The 16,713-nt window shown below is 46.7% G+C and overlaps 1 protein-coding gene across 2 annotated transcripts; it reads left to right on the plus strand.

The window, feature by feature from the left end:
- Window positions 1-6,214: 6,214 nt before the first annotated feature.
- On the plus strand, window positions 6,215-12,909 carry LOC120902430 (basic proline-rich protein). 2 transcript variants are annotated; one of them, XM_040311158.1, is made up of 8 exons: window positions 6,215-6,621; window positions 6,817-8,383; window positions 8,541-8,584; window positions 10,130-10,304; window positions 10,421-10,626; window positions 10,684-10,869; window positions 10,940-11,095; window positions 12,403-12,909. In XM_040311158.1, exons 1-8 carry the CDS (start codon window positions 6,496-6,498, stop codon window positions 12,460-12,462), a joined length of 2,520 nt encoding a protein of 839 aa, XP_040167092.1. In that variant the 5' UTR covers window positions 6,215-6,495; the 3' UTR covers window positions 12,463-12,909. The 2 variants fall into 2 exon arrangements, with proteins under 2 accessions (XP_040167092.1, XP_040167102.1); XM_040311168.1 differs by lacking the exon at window positions 12,403-12,909 and having other exon boundaries at window positions 6,399-6,621; window positions 10,940-11,404.
- Window positions 12,910-16,713: the final 3,804 nt, after the last annotated feature.

Raw genomic sequence — 16,713 nt, forward strand, 5'->3', positions numbered from 1 at the left:
GCGTTGAGAACAATGAACTAATACGAGCTTCTGTTTTGCTTTTTTCTCCTTTCAGGTATGATCCAACATAAATGCTCCATTGAATAATAACAGAGAAAGAGGATGTTCAACAAACTCAAATCGATTGCTTAACATATTCGCATAGTCATTTAACGAATTACAACATTTCAGATAACTTTGTACATATCCTCTATATCTAATGTATTCGCCAACATCTAGTGTAGCAACTACATCTCCCTTCGACCTCGTCAGTCATTACAAAACTAGCTCCAAAAGACGCAGAATTCGGGATGGGCATTCAAATCTTCCATCGCCATCAAACTCTGAACGTGGGTGCTGCAAATTACGGAAGCTTCCACCTCGTTCCGGAACGGGTAAATGTTGGTTGCGTGACACCCGAAGGCACAGCAGTCATCGTCCTATCTGTCCCGCATGAAGCCGCACATACCCGGTTCCCATAGGGAGTCAAAACACATAAAAAAGGCTAACCGTGATTCTCTCACGCCAAAACGCAATGTGCACGTATGCTGCTTCCAATTATGTTGCTAGCAGGAAATAATCGATGAGTGGCATAATCACCCAGTCACGACAGGTGGAATTCCGAGGGACGCAACTGCTATACACATACCACTCTTTTCTTTGATGTCTTTGCGCCACTTCTGACACAGTTTTGCGCGGTACTTTCGGGAGCCTTGGTTTGTGCTGATAGGCGTAAAGTTTTGCTAATGGACGTGTCGAAGCGCAAGCTAGTAATGTCAAAATGGGAGTATATAATAACCGTTTTGATGAATTTGGCGATAGCGATGTATTTTCCGCTACTGCCGGAATTCTAAAAGGATGGGCCGGGAAAATTGGGTTGTTTTTGATGATAGATGATAGAAATACAGCGCAAGAGAGGGTGAGGAGGAAGTTAAATTGAAACAGAGAGAGAGAGAAAGAGAGAGAGAGAGAGAGAGAGAGAGAGAGAAAAGGAAGTAGAAAATACACCATCATGCATCATCATATCATGTTGAACCCTTGGAATCGGATTTGATCTTGCGACGTGCGATTTAGCACCCCCATGCGCTACTGATTACACCATCGAATCTGCCAGCGTTACGTTAGCTTAATATCTAATAGGTGGTTAAACGCCCATCATCAGAAAGCGTTAATTGATACCTAATTAAGAAGATCACAATGTGCTCTATAATTGGACATAACGTCAAAAAAGATAATTGAACCATACGTATAGATTTATCGCCCATTAAAGCAACGTCGAGGGGAATGGCAGCCATGAACTTAATGAGGGTTAATTCCTAAATAGCTCAAGAAGCTAAAGTTTGCCGTCGTGTGTTTGGGGAAGATAATTAAGACATTATCTAATTATCGTCGAACCTTTTTGACCTACTTTACTTTTCAAACAGAACCATTACATTCTAATATGCCGAATTGTTATTCGGTTTGGTAAAAAAGCACATGTTTTCACTGCATTACATATTGACAGTGTAAACTTAATTCATGGTCACCCTGTGGCAACAATTCTCCCCCATCGCACAACAGAAAGCTCCATCTCTCCATGTGGAGCCAGGAAAACCATTATTAGCCCTACTTTCTTTCGTATGCGAGTCCGCGCCCTTTAGCATACCCGAAAACCCAGAACCGCTCGGGTCCGGTACCGAGTTTGTTTTGATTTTTTGATTCTTTAGCCCTCCCCTCTCAATCCAGAACTCGCCACCCAAAGGCTTTGGGCCCTAACCGCGGTGAACGGTGCGTCCTCTGGTGCGCCGACGCCACACGAAGAAGCAACCGTCTCCTTAGCATTTTGACAAAACAAGCCCTTGCGGGTTTTCTTGACGGTAGGTTTACTGCTTCCTATTCTTCCGGCCCCTATTCCACGGCCGGGTCCCAACGGTCGCCTCGGGCCGACCGACACACGGTGAAGGCAGCTCAGTCTTTGAAGTTTGGTGACGCCGGGAGGACCTTTCCCGGGAAAGCACAAATCTCCCGGAGGCACTCTCGCCGTTCTCCTTGGGAGTGCTAGGTAGGCAGGTAGGGCATTGTTTGGCGAGGCACATTGACCCACGAGTACCAAATCAGTGGGTCGATTCGAAGCAAGAAGTTTTTGAGTTTTTGATTTTTGCTACTCCGTAGAAGTAAATTTTATAACCTTTTTGCTGTTTTGTTTTTGAATCCTTTCAATTCGCACGCCCAGCTCAATCCCCGCTCAATCGACCGCAAGGGACTGTAGTGGAATGTGTGCGAAGGGTTAGTGTAACATAACACCCGTACCTTTTGGCTCATTTTCACCCCCACACACAACGAGATTGTCCCACTTATTACGACGCTTGGGTAGTTTGTACCTGGTAAATGGTAAAAATGTATAAAAACTTGCAATTCCCTGTAAAAAAAAAATCCCCTAAAATGGAGCAAAAGTACATTGTAATGTGACCTAAAGATTGAAGCATCTGCATAGGTTTATCCTTACTCATAAGTACAAACTATTTAGCGACTGCTAAACGCGGCTTGTGTCGGCATTTTTGTGGGCCCCGCCATTCCGCGACAAACTTCCTCAAGCAAGGAAAAACCACCGCTGACGTGCGCGAACTTCATCGAAGTGTGTCGATTTAATTAAGTGATAGGTCACCGCCGCATTCCCTTCCCACGCTGAGCGCTTTCTGAGGTAGCGTGGAAGGTGCTAAAACAATTCACAAATACTTTAAAGTAGGTGGTAAAAGTAGTACACGCTATAGTGGTAGTGTTAAATAGTACGTGATGAAACGTTGCGCGATTGAAGTGCGAAACAAGACAAAGCTTCCGACAGTGGTGTGTGGCCGTCGTGTGAGTGTGTTTGAAAAACAGTCGGTTGTAGAGCCGGAATAGAGCCAGCGTTCGCTGTGTTTGTGATGGTGAAAACTGATGAAGAGGACTGACGTGATTTACTCAAGTGACCTTCTTGCGTGCGTGCTTTAATCCATACATCAATCGTACGTACGGGGCGTACGTACGGGGCACATTGTGGGACGGAAGCGAAACTGTGCCATATGCCTGTGGAGACCACCTGAGACGCAGCTAAACGTGTCCGGCAAAGTGTAACTAGTATAACAGTGCTACCAGTAGTGTTGCGGGGTGGTTACAAACAGGAAAAAAGGAAGAGAACAAATCAACCCATAACCATAAATGTCGATTCCCCATCATCATTGATTAGAGAGAGAGAGGTAAAGAATTCAGGATCCAGCGTTAGTACAGCAGCACCATTTTCGGTATGTTTCCTAATAAGACGCGTTACAGTTTGACGTTACTCTACTAATAGGTAGATCAATGCGGTTGCGGTACACTTCAAAGAATCCTCCCACAGAAATAAAGAAAAAGCATTTAAAATGTGCGAAAAAGCTTCAGACGACCGTAACACTTTATTCCCCGTTTTGGAGGTAACGCGCCAATCCATGTTTGACCACCCAAAGGTCCCAAGGGGTGTGATACGCCCGCTCGACACGCTAGGCCATTTGTAAACAGGCCAGGCGCTCGCGAAGCTCTAATTATGAGCTGTGAAAAATGCAAAGTTTCACCTTCGAATTGGCGAGCGGGAAATTAAACTTCAGACCTCAGAATTCAGAGCCCCCCCATAAAAGCCCCCACAAGAGAGAAGGATAGTGGCGTGACATTAGCAAAAAAAAACAAGAAAAAATAGAAAAGAGCATGATAAAACAAATAAATAAAACCAACCAAACCAAGACAGAAGACCCCAACCAGCAGTAAACTTCCCTTCCACACACTTGGAAGACCCCAAAAGCTCCTCCGTTCCATGTTCAATCACATCACCGCTCCTCCGTAAGGATGTGCATGTGAACTGACCCGCTTTCCGCGTGGAACTGTTTGCCCCCCTGCCCTCCTCCCTCGCCCTTCCACGGGTGCCATATAACATGACGTTCGGGGTCTCACCGTGTTTTGGGCCGAGTTTGGGAATTTCGGCCGATGGTGTGCCCTCCTCCTATCCAGTGTGTGTGTGTGTTGTGTGCGATTACATTTGCGAAACCAACAAAACCACCTTCGTGGGCTTCTTCCTCGTATTTACTTTAGGCTTTTCTGGAGTCACAGGAACAGGCCCAAGTACGGCAAACACACACACACACACACGCACGGGTGGGGGTGGCGTGTCACCGGGTACTATTTGGGTACGAAAAAGTGTCCCGCACACCGGTGAAGGCCGTGTGGTTCGGAGCGAGAAATCGAAAGCCGGCGAGCATTTATTATCTCGCATAGAAATATGACTTCCACTTTGCATAAATTTTATGTATATTCAATTGATCAAACATACACCCGCTGCCTGCTGGTGGTGGTGGTGGTCGTGGGATTGCCGACCGCAAACCTTTGCAGAGCAGAGCTTGGAACGAGTCCGCATCCATGCCCAAGCAGACGTTTGTCTTGCGATGTGTAGCTGTGTCCTTCGAAGAAGGGCTTGGGAGGGCTTATCTCTGCCGCCTCCCCAGGGTCGAAAATCCATCCATATTCTATATCGCGAATTGAGCACAATGATCGAGGAGGGGACGCAATAACAAAAAAAAAATAAACGGACCAACTTTCTGGGGGTACGAGCTGTAGCTTTTGCAAAAGATTGCATGCTACCTCATATAAGAAACAGCAACACAAACAAACCCGTCAACAAAATCGACCCTCCTTCTTGGTTATTTCTATCATCCAATGTTCGAACTAGGCGACCCGATTCCACTCTGCTCTCTCTCTCTGCAGCGGGTGGACATGAGATGATATATATGTTTGCGGGTGTGCAGAGTGCGCGGCGTGCCAGAGAGCCTTGAATTGTTGGAAATGCAAAGGACCCAACGCCCAACCCAGGACCTCCCAAAAAAAAAAACGACCGTATCACATTACGGTCTCCTCTGCCGCATCTATCGGGTGGCGTGGCGTGACGACCGTCGTAAGAACTAATGATCCAAATGTCAATACGGTGACTGGAGAACCTTGTTGTCTCCTGCGGTACCTCCCGTTTCTGCGGTCTTATCGATACATATTTCAACACCGGGAACCGCTATCTACCGTTGCCCACCGTCACACACACTGTGGTTGAATATTTTACCCGTGTGTGGTGATTGATATTTCCATTATTTGTCGATTAGGATCGCGAGCGTGCGATACGATGCGCCAAAGAGCGTATTAGGTGGGGCGTCGCAATCTATGTTACTGCAAATAGAGGCATTATTAACGGGGGCCGTCGTACAAGGAAGAATGTCTTATGCTCATACGCGGTAGTAGTTGGCGAAGGCTGGAAGGAGGTTGCCTTGATAGAGAGGGTAAATTAGTTTTAATTTTGTATAAAGAATTCAATTTAGATAATGAACAATTAGAAATGATGTATATCGTAGTTGTATATCCTATACGGTATATGATGAGATTAACCTAAAAAGCATCACAAAAGGAGAAATCATCAAACAAGCATATTGTTTTCAGTTCTTAGGCTTCACTTTTAAATTGGAAGTCGGTTATAGAAGTACATCAATAACTGAAATTACAGTTATTCTAACATTGTTGCTACTACGTATGAAATTCTAAAAAAAACTATGTAAAGATGTATTTTGATTAGTTTGTTCATTTATTTAACCTTTGTATGTTATTATTAGTTCTTACTTGTAACATTCTTTCATAGCTTTTGTATATGAGTTGAAAACACAAAAATATTTGTAAATGACATAAAGTAAAGTATAATTAAAATAGTCGTAAATAGTGCTTAAAACGTAGCTGAACATTTAATTTGTATATAATTGATCCCAAATTGAACAAAACATCCTAACGGCACTTCAAAAGCAGTATAAACAGTTGCCAATGTATAACACAAAACTGTTAAACACTCAACGTAGTAGTAATCTGGGATAGTTCCTTGTGTCGAAGTCGTTTTACAACAAGTACGCTGTAAAAACAAGTCGCTGGACAGCTGGTTAGGGACAACGGATTTGGACCTCCTGCCCTTTTTACCCTCTTGTATCTGCATTGTACATAAGCAGCTAGGAAAATGCTTGCCACTACACCTTACCAATACAAACTGGAATGGATGGATACCACGATGGGCGGCAAACACGTGCAAACGACACGCCAGCAAAGCGACAAACCGACGCTGACCGCCATCCCATCCCATCCCCATTTCCAACCTTTTGCCGGGGCCAATCTGTCCAATACAGCGGACATCAGGGCTTCCCCCATCAGGATGCATGACGATGGCAAATGCGTAATGCGTATCCTCCGCGTATCTGGTGGCCACTGTACAGAACGAACGATATAGGTGTGTGTACCGTGTGCGTGTAAAAATGCATCTAGGAATAGGAATGTTTCCAAAACAATAGAGAAAACGAACCCACACACACAAAAAAACCACAGCCGGTCCCCAATTTCTGTGTCCTTTCAGTCCGCAAAGCGATCCGATTGGAGTCGCTGAGACTCGTGTGGTCGTGTCGTTGAGCCGTTTGAGTGACTCTCGCGAGTGACGCGCTCTGCTCTGCGTCGGTAAAGATGGACGTGCGTACGGTAAGCTTCGTGTCGGGTGGAGTTGAGCAGGCGATGGAGTTAAGCACGCTGCAGCATCAGCAGCAGCAGCCGTCTAAGCAGGCTGGTGGTGCGGGTGTGCGTGCCGAACGCGTGAGTTACAGTTACAGTACCTACTACCGTGGGAATTCGCTGGGGAATCATGGCTTTTGTTTGCACAAGTTTTTGTACAATACATTATCTACTTTTTTCAATGCTACTGCGTGACGATGTGTAGTAGCGCAGACCACACGAATGTCAGAAGTAACCGTCTTTCACCCACTATTTGTCTTATGTCTTACGCCACAGAGTATCTCCGGTACCGAAAGCACAAAGCCAGTACCGACAGTACTCGGTGGACCGAACCTCTTTGCACCTTCCGCCGTTAGCTCACAGCTTCAGCGTCCACAGCCTACGGTGTTAGCGGCATCACCAGCGCCACAACCACCACTCGCTCCTGTCGTACCTGTTGTTAATGCGCCTCCGGCCCGTCCATCTCAACCTCCAACGACTCGCTTTGCTTCAGAACCACGTGCCGAGGTTAAGTTTGTGCCTTCGGTGCCGCTCAAGACACCGCCGGTGCGTCCTTTGCTGCCACAGCAGCAGCAACATCCGCATCAGCGTGACACTGGTCCGGTCCTGTTTCCGGCCCCAATTGCCCATCGGCCACCACCCATCGCTCACCAACAAGCTCCCTTCGCAATGGATCCAGCACGGCCCAATCCTGGCATGCCGCCGGGGCCACAAATGATGCGACCACCCGGTAACGTTGGACCGCCCAGAACGGGAACACCGACACAGCCACAGCCACCGCGCCCGGGCGGTATGTATCCTCAGCCTCCAGGCGTACCGATGCCTATGCGGCCACAAATGCCACCCGGAGCAGTTCCCGGCATGCAGCCTGGAATGCAGCCCCGACCACCGTCCGCACAGGGCATGCAGCGACCGCCCATGATGGGGCAGCCACCGCCCATCCGTCCGCCCAACCCAATGGGTGGACCGAGACCTCAAATTTCGCCCCAAAACTCAAACCTGGGCGGTGGCATGCCGCCGGGAATGGTAGGACCGCCCCGTCCTCCCATGCCAATGCAGGGTGGAGCACCTGGTGGTCCTCCGCAGGGCATGCGACCCAACTTCTACAACCGTCCGATGGGTGACCCTCAGACAAGCAGACCGCCCTCAGGTAACGACAACATGGGCGGAGGTCCTCCACCATCATCCGCCACTCCATCGGTGGATGATGATGAAGATGTGGTCATTGGACGACTCCCAGCAGACAACTCGTCCGCCCTCAACAGTCCCAATCCGGCGAGAGCTCCGCCGCGCAACTTCACCATGCCCGGAGCAGGTCCGGGCATTGGCGAGAGGGAAAAGTCCAACCCCTCCAGACCACCGTCCGTGGCCGGCAGCTACGGTAAGCCGAACGACCACGAGCTGGACAGTTCCGGTGGGCGACCACCGCTGCACGCGTTGAAGGACTTTATCAACAAAGAACCGCCCCGTCCGGGGCAGTCGCCCACCCAATCACCTTCCCCTGGCAGCCAGCAGTCGCTGTCACCGGCAAACACGGACGAGAACTTTAGCTACCGGCCAGGAGCGAAGCCAAACTCTGGCCAGCAACAACAACAGCAGCAGCAGCAACAGCAATACAAACTGCAACCCCCACCTGGAGGTCGGCCGAACGCACCGAACCCATCATCGGCCGTTAGCCCCGGTGGAGGACGTGCCGAGGGCGATAAAGTTACCTTCCAGATTCCGAACGGTGGTGGTGGTAGCGGTGGTAGAGAGGGATCACAGGAGTGGAACTCGCGATCCAGACCTCCACAGCAGCACAGCATGCTCCGGACTGGACCGAAATCGCTAGCGCCCGATCACAGTAAGCCAGAACGCAACATTCTTAATCGATTTTCTTTTTGCAGAAACATCCTCTTTCTCTAAAGAACTAAACACAGCTGTCCAAGGATCGTTTCACTAATCTCACTGTTTTTTTTCTGGTTAATCTTTTCATCGTACGGCTCTCACTCGCGCTCCAGAAGGTGACAACGATAGCGGCGTTGACGAGTACACTCAGGAAAAGGTAAGTTTAGCTCAGAAATACAGCGCAATAACAACAACACACCCGACACGCAAATTCGGTAAGGCAAAACTAAACAACGCTGTCAAGCAAGCAATGGTTACTTTGTTGGAGCGTGTGTACGTTTCACACACTGGAGTAAAGTTTTCGCAGCAAAGCCCGTTGCCACGGAAAGAATGAAGAAATCAGGCTTGCAATTGCTTGCCATCCATCGCAGAGGTAATTTCGCGGTCCTGCGGATTGTGATTCCACACCATTTCCGGTGCTATTATGCCGGCGGAAGGGAAAATTAACTTTGTTAAGGAATTCTTGTACAAACAATGCGGCAACTCGTGCTCGGGTTAGAATAGGGATAGGAATTGGGAGAACTGTCACGTAGACCCAGCTAAGTGCAATTATTGTGTCAGAATTAGCGTACAGGACATTGTATTGTATTAGTTCCTCGTGATACAGGAACTTCTCTGGACATAGCTTCAATTTATTTCTAGCATCCCTTCACGATCATACAAGTTCAACCCATTTTGAAAACTAACGATCACCCATGATCATGTAGAGTTGGAACAACTTCTTGAATTTCACCATCCATCCGTTCAAGATGAAGAACTTCGCCTTGAACTAATTTCCCCTGCTCCCCACGGGGTAGATCTCCCGTCTGGAGCACCCTGTTTATAGGTCGTCGTCGTCGAGGGCACGACATAGACCTTTCCGTTCGATCAATCCAACCCCCAAGTTCCCTCCAAACCAAACGGGGTGTGCCCTGAAGATTATGATGTTAAAAATTACCAAAAAAACACTGCAGAGTTGCAGAAATAACTGAAGATTTCCCCCTATTTGCCGAACTGCGCTCTGTGCTCATTTGGTACTGTGTATCGCTAATAACGATCACAACCAACCAATAGTTACGCACCAATAGTCAGTCCGCCGGTCCATCAGACCCGAGTCGGGTGCGTTTTCTTATGCTCGTGTCTTTGCACGAAGAGGTAAAAGAAGTCGTACCCTTCCAGCTCGAACCGATCGTTTGCAGCGTTGGTGCGCCGGTTCTGTTGTTGTTTGTTGAACCGTTTAGGAAGTTTGTGGTGCAAAACTCCCGTGCCGTTTGGGCGAAGAGGTGACGACGATCATACCATACAATACAACGTGCGATATCGGATCTTGCCGTGGATGGTGGAAGGGGGTGTGATGCCACAACAGATCGGGGTAGGTTCCATAAATGGGACACACATACGCCGATACGCACTACTGGCACATGGGGTACCCTTCCGGTGTGGGGGGATAACTGTTTAATGCTTTTTTATCGTCGCCGTCATCATTCGTCGTCGTCGTCGTCTTGGGAACGTTTTATTTCCAAGTGCACGAAATTGAAACACGATCGACAATCGATCAAATCAAGCTTTAAAAGGCAGTGGCCGGGTGGCAGCTGTGTTCGGGAGGGCAGAGGGCTGGGAAAGAGCACTGAGAGTGCGAGGCCGAGCAGAACGGGTGGAACCCCAAACACCCCAAACAAGAGTGCCGAGTGGGTCGACTAATCTTTGCGCCACCATTTGACAGGATCGTCCCAATGCGCTAGCATCGCCAGCGTCACCACTGAAGTCGCCGAGCAAGATACCGGGACTAGCCAGAAGGCCGGAAAACATTTCGTCCGAAAGCCGATCGCGGAGCACCTCGAAGCAGCGCGCCAACGCGAAAACACCGGAAACGCCCTCCGACCAGCCGCTAATCAAAAGTAAGCAATGTTGGCAGAGTGTCCCAGAGTGTGTGCTGTGGCTGTGTGTGTTTTGTGAAGGATTTTTTGCATCAAAACATTCTAACAAAAACGATCTCAATCTCATGTTTGTGCAGAAGTACCAATGAACAAAATACAGGTCGGTGGGGCACCATCTCCGAATCTGAAGGTCGTGAAGTCAAAGATCGGCTCGCTGGAAAATGCCAGCCACAAGCCGGGCGGTGGCAATGTGAAGATTGAAACGAAGAAGATCGACATCAAGGCGGCCCCACGAATCGAAGCGAAGAATGATGCGTACATACCGAAGGGTGGCGATAAGAAGGTACGTAAATGTTGCGGATAAACATTCCTGGTTTTAGGCATATTTCTTCTTCCACAGATCATCAGCACAAAGCTGCAGTGGAATGCAAAGCCCAAGATTGGGTCGTTGGATAATGCTAGCCACAAACCGGGCGGCGGGGACAAGCGCATCGAGTCGATCAAGACGGACTTTAAGGAGCGGGCAAAACCGAAAATCGGTTCCAAGGATAACATCACGTACAAACCCGGCGGTGGTGACGTGAAGGTAAGGCTTGAGGCATTGAGAGTAATTGAGGTAATAGTAATGTCCACAACTTCTTCCTAAAAAAACCTAGATCGTACACCAGAAACTAGACATCAAGGCGGAAAGTAAGATCGGCTCACTGGACAACCTCAAACACAAGCCGGGCGGCGGTGATAAGAAGATCTTCGACGACAAGGAGTATCTGAAGAACATTGAGCATCCGATCACGCCCAGTCCTTCCTCGCAGGTAAAGTCAGGCGCTGGGTCGGCGGAAAACTTGCTAGAGTAAATCGCACGCGTCCCAAGATGGGAGAGTGTCGTCGTCTTCACTCTCTCCATCATTGTGTGTGTCTGTTTGTATGGGTGCAGCTTTCCTGGGTCGCGTATTAAAATCGCGGGAAAGTCGGTTCGGTCGTCCATCGGCCGGAGCCTGTGTTCGCTCTCTTCTCCCGCGCATAAAACTATTGCCCACAATGCCTGGTAGTTTGATTTCAGCTCCGCAAATGCGACATTCTTTGCTAAATATATACATATAAATACTGTTGTGTAATTTGTACTCTTCCGGTTCCTAGTTCCTTATGTTCCTTTGTGTTTGTTTTGTTCTTGTTATGTAGCGTAAAAGCATATTTTTTCGTTTAGTTATGTACTCCTTTGGCTTAGTTAGTTTCCTGATCTTCAGGAATTCTGAAACTCTATACGTAGCTCTGTAGTTAGGCAAATACGATTGGCACATCTTGCGTCCTTATGCTGCTATTAAGCATTAAGCTCCTTATCCTCTTTAAATCTGCTCTTAATGTTAATGTGTTTCAACCATTCTTTTCTACTTTCTACTCCACGCGATCGCACGCCCGATCACTCCTTCCACCGTCCTCTATCCTGTAGGAGTATCTGTACAAATTCTATTAGTATTAAACCTCCCCTGAAACCGTCTGACCAAACCGCAGCAGCAGCAGCATCACCATCATCATCCCAACCCGCCACCAAACTCTGCATGGCCGTGACGCGCGTACGCTGCCAGCTTTGCTACTCCCAAAACGGGCTCCTCGATCTTCGTTTCTCTTCCGCTAGATCTAGTTCGTGCTCTTCCAGTGTTTGTTGTGTTGTCTAGCAACAGTGTTCTTGCTCGCCGTAAGTTATCTGTTTACAACTCCGTGTTGTTCACGCGTGTTTAGTTTGGCGGTTTCTGTGTGTGCGTGCGTGTGGTTTTCGAGTGAAGTAGTAACGACGTTTGTGATGATCATTCACCTTGAGACCATTGGACATGATGTAGAATAATGGCATTCGGTCCTATCCCTTCGTAGCGTCCTCTCTAACAATCGAACGCCGCACTTACTACCGCTAACCTGTGAGATTGGAGTCGTTAGTCGCAGTTCCTCTCCATCCATCGCCATCTGTCAACGATCAAGCGGATCCTATTCCAGGCATTCCCCCGTATCTCTCCCTCTCTAGCTCCGGCCACTCATTCTGTAGTTGTTTTGTTTTGCGCATGTAACGAAACTGTCCACTAATGCGCGGTCGTCAAACCGTGAATGTGTTTCTGGATCAATTTCACAGCTCGATGGAACGGAAGAATGCAGCTACAGTAGCAACGCCGCCGAAGCCGAGCTGGAGTAGCTTTGCTAAATCATAATACTGGCTTATGTCTACACACAATCACATACTCACACACACACTGCTCTTGATCTGCTTGCTGTAGCTCGATGTGCACGCCGCCCCGCCACTGTCCAACGCCACCGGTAGTGAATTCTACCCCCGCAGAGAGAGAGTGTCGTTTGGGCAGAAGAGCAGACGATCGCTATTGCTGCACACATAGTACTCTGCACCATCGTACAACATCGATTTGTTCGTTTCATTTCGAATTGTAGGTGACTCTGCTCAACCGTTGTTCTAGAAGAGGAAAAGAATGTTGTTTGCGCGTGTCTTTATATGTTTGTGTGATGTGATGTTTGTTTGTGTGGTTGTTTGTTTTCGCGTTCTAAAATTAAAATGTGCTCAAAATTTTGTATATTTTCTCCCTTTATTTTCGATTGGATTTCTTGTTTCTTTTTTTACCTTTTGTTGTTTGTACTTTATAGTTTAATTTTGTTTTCTTTGTTTCTTTCTTTACTTCTTTTCTTTTTTTACAGCCAACCACTCCTGTACCTTTCTAAATTGGAATCGCGTTTTGTATATTTCGTTTCATTGCTATCCATCATCGTTAATGTCTGTGTTACGCGTGTTTAAAATGTTACGTTTTACGCGGAAGTTAGTGTGCAAAATTGAAAAATGAAAAGAAGAACCTTTTGCAGGATTTTTGTTATCAAATTCTGTTTCCGTTGTTTGTTAGCTAGTTCATTGGCAAGTTGGTAGCGGGGAAAGTAAAAGTGTGTTATTTAAGTTTTATTGTTGTAACACAGTGCGTTTTCCACATTCGTTTTAATACATTTCTAGCACATTGCGTAGCAGTAACACAGCAAACAAAACAAAAAAACCCAAAAAAAGCATACAAAAGAGTTAAGAAACATTCGTAATGTCTCCAAATGTAAAACGGAGAAACGATAGTAGCCAAGCACAGTAGAACATGAAGGTAAAAACAGACCCGATGTATACCAAAACAGAAGAAACAAACAAACACACCCAGTAGTATTAACAGTAACAGTTGACCATAGAACCAGAAGAAGACTACCATAAACCAGAACAATCAATGTGATCGTTGTTGTTCGAGCACCGCAAAATGCGTCTGAAGAAGTGATCGTTCTTCGTTTGCTTATCTTTACAATATTATCCACAATTATTCATCTTATAATATTAGCACAGCGCATATATTAGTGTAAAGTTTGTACAATGTAATCCTTTTTTTAAACACTTTAAATTCCTTTCACACACGTTTGCACACAAAAAACGCAGCTTTCCATTGCAAAACGCACGGTACGAAACGAAAGGAGAGCTAAAAATGGAACGCTTGTAGCTTATTTTGGAACATTACACAAATTAACGGACACGAAACACGAATAACTACACAAGTCCCAAACATTGTTTGGGGAAAAAAGGTTCCATTTTGCGTTCCTTTTCGATTCGCCAGCGTTCGTTTGCTTCAGTTTAGTCACACAGCTCAAAAGCTGTTTTGCGCTTATACGGGGAATAAAGAAACGCAAACAATTATTTAATTGTCACGCTTTTTATCTTCCAACTGCGGTATAATCCCCTGCAACGATTTGCAACATTATTGTTGATTTCAGTTCAAACATACGTAATTGCGGAGACCAAAACAAAACGAAAAAAACGCCAAAACTATCCGGTGCAACTATGGCGTCGTCCTTGCGCTATCTATCCGTGAGATGTAAGATGTTCTGTGTCCTTTAGAAGGCGTTTGATAAGGATGGCAAATAACGTGCATGCAAAAAGAAAGAGAAGACACAGAAGATACATTAACTTGACTACTAAAACATTGATTGATGATTGACGTAAAGAAAAAAACGGAATGGAAGTTGTGAACGTTGTGTGAGCAGAACGAAATACCGTTTTACTAAAAGCGAACCTAAAACTCTATAAAAGTTTACCTGAATGAATATGATACAACAGAAGAAGAAAAAAAACGATATATTACTATAACACGATACATAGAGGAAAACAAACAAAAAAAACAAATCCAAAAAAGGAAAAGGAAATGGAATCAAAATGGCTAAATCGATTGGGTATAATAAAACGGTAACGATCGGAAACAATTACTAATCAAAACACTCCTTTTTTGATGCCTCGTTCTAACTCGTCTCTTGGTTTTGGTTTGGTGGGCGCGTATTATTTTCCCCTCAAAAGATCTAAATTTACCGAAATATCAAGCGTCCCTCACACCTTCTTTTTGTGCGTCGTCCTTCCCCATATCCTCAAGTGCACACACACCACTAGCAGTAAACAGCAGTAAACAGCAGTAAGCCGTAGCCGTGTAGTAGTGAGTTGCTAGTTCTGATCTGATAACTAATTCCGAGTTGACCGTGCTCGCACACTGCTCGCTCGCCCTCCCCACTCCAAATCCACTGCAATCGTGGAACCGCGCCGTAAAGGCACCCAGCAGTCGGGGGCAGCAGTCGATGCAAGAGCCTCCGGCGCTTCCATGTAGAGCGCTCCCATCTGTTGTGCATGTGCTGTATTGCGACAAGAATCCGTGCTGATCTTCCCCGCCAGTAAGTGTAGCCGTATTGCGTAAGTAGTTCATTCGTATCACGCACCACACACACACCACGCCATTTAGTGCCATTACTTGAAGCTTAGTTTTGTAATAAGTGCAGTGTAATAAACAGTCGTTTGGTCACCTAAAATGATACGAATTTAATCGTGAGAGGGTACATTTGATCCATTTCATACATTTAGCAATATAAGAGTGTGTTTGACACTCTCGCAAAACCCCCGGGTATACTTACTAACGGAATCGTGTTTCCTTTCCCCCAACTTACCGCACCTGTCCAGTTTAAGCGTTCCTCGTCGATGCGCCGCATGACGGCCAGCGTGTCGGGGGCGGACCTGTGTCGCAGCATCGACTACGAGCCGGTGCGGGTGCCACCGCTCGCTACCGCTTCCCTGACCGCTTCCCTCTCCATCCCCGCGGAGTGTATCGTGCTGTCCGTGGCGGATGAGCCGAGTCCGGAGCGCAAGGTGCAGAAGCTGGAACCGACCGATGCACCGTGCTACATACGCAAGGATGGCCGCGCCATACACCCGAAACCGTTCCGAACGTACTAGAGAAACGATGCACAAGGATATGTTTTGCCGGTGCCGGTGCGATGATGCATTGTGGGGATCGTCGTATGGACAACATTGACAACAAAACCTTCAAAAGATGGGTGTAGAAAACGATTGATACCCTAATCTTCCACGCCTACACGACGCTGTGCCTACACGAAGCGAACCACATTTGCATTAATAGTCACGGTTGTAGACTATCTCTTTAGAGTGGAGCGTTTTCAGTTAAGGTAGTAAACGATCTAAACCCGTTACGCTAGTGCTTTTATATGTTTGTAGTTCAAAAGTAATTAAAGTCGCCACTAAAGGTCTTAGACCGTTCCGTAAAGCCAGTGCGACGCCGCGCGAAATGAAACCGATTTCGACCAAACAACTGAACATCTTTTCCCGGTGGTGAGAAAATTTGAAATCAGAAACCGGCCCAGAATAAGCAAATGCAAAAGAAAAAAGGGATGCTAAATCGTTAATCGCCCCAAAAGGGAGGACGGACATTACTGTGCCACTGTTTTCGGTAGCTGAAAATAGGGCGACAAGTAATCGAGACAACGACAACAACGAGCTGTGTAGAGTAACGCTGCGTAACGCCTTAACTAAGCCTAAACCGAAGCGCGACACGCGTGTGCCCTTTTTAAAACGGAACCGGCTCGCGGATATAAAACAAAACAATGCGGATGATAACCTAACCTAACACTAACCAACACTCTAATTAGTCCCACCCATTAGTGCAAAAGTGTTTTCCGTTTTCCAATGCCTGCCTAGATTGGGAATTCTTTCACACATTTGGCTGCAAACGAACGACGCCACGACGACGTTGCAATGTAAAGAAAACGACTTTTGCAAACGGAAACTAGAACACGAGGATTAGTTTTTGTTTTATTCTGTATAGCAAGATGCAAGATGTTAGTACGTTTTTGTTTGTTCTTGTGTGTGTTTGTTTGTTTGTTTTGCTCCTCTCTCAACGGCGCACGCACGCCGCGGTGTGTGTGTGTGTGTGGTTTGTTCTATGCTTCTTAAGAAGTTCCTCTTAAGCCCTTTTTTCTATCTGTCGACGCGTTGGCATTTAATTAGAATTCTTGGTTTTCTAGGGGTTTTTTGTTCTCTCTTCTATCTTTCTCTTTCTCTCTCTCGATAATCAAAAAGCAAAATAAA

This window comes from Anopheles arabiensis, chromosome 2, assembly GCF_016920715.1.
Source record: "Anopheles arabiensis isolate DONGOLA chromosome 2, AaraD3, whole genome shotgun sequence".
In the NCBI taxonomy this organism is placed as follows: domain Eukaryota; kingdom Metazoa; phylum Arthropoda; class Insecta; order Diptera; family Culicidae; genus Anopheles; species Anopheles arabiensis.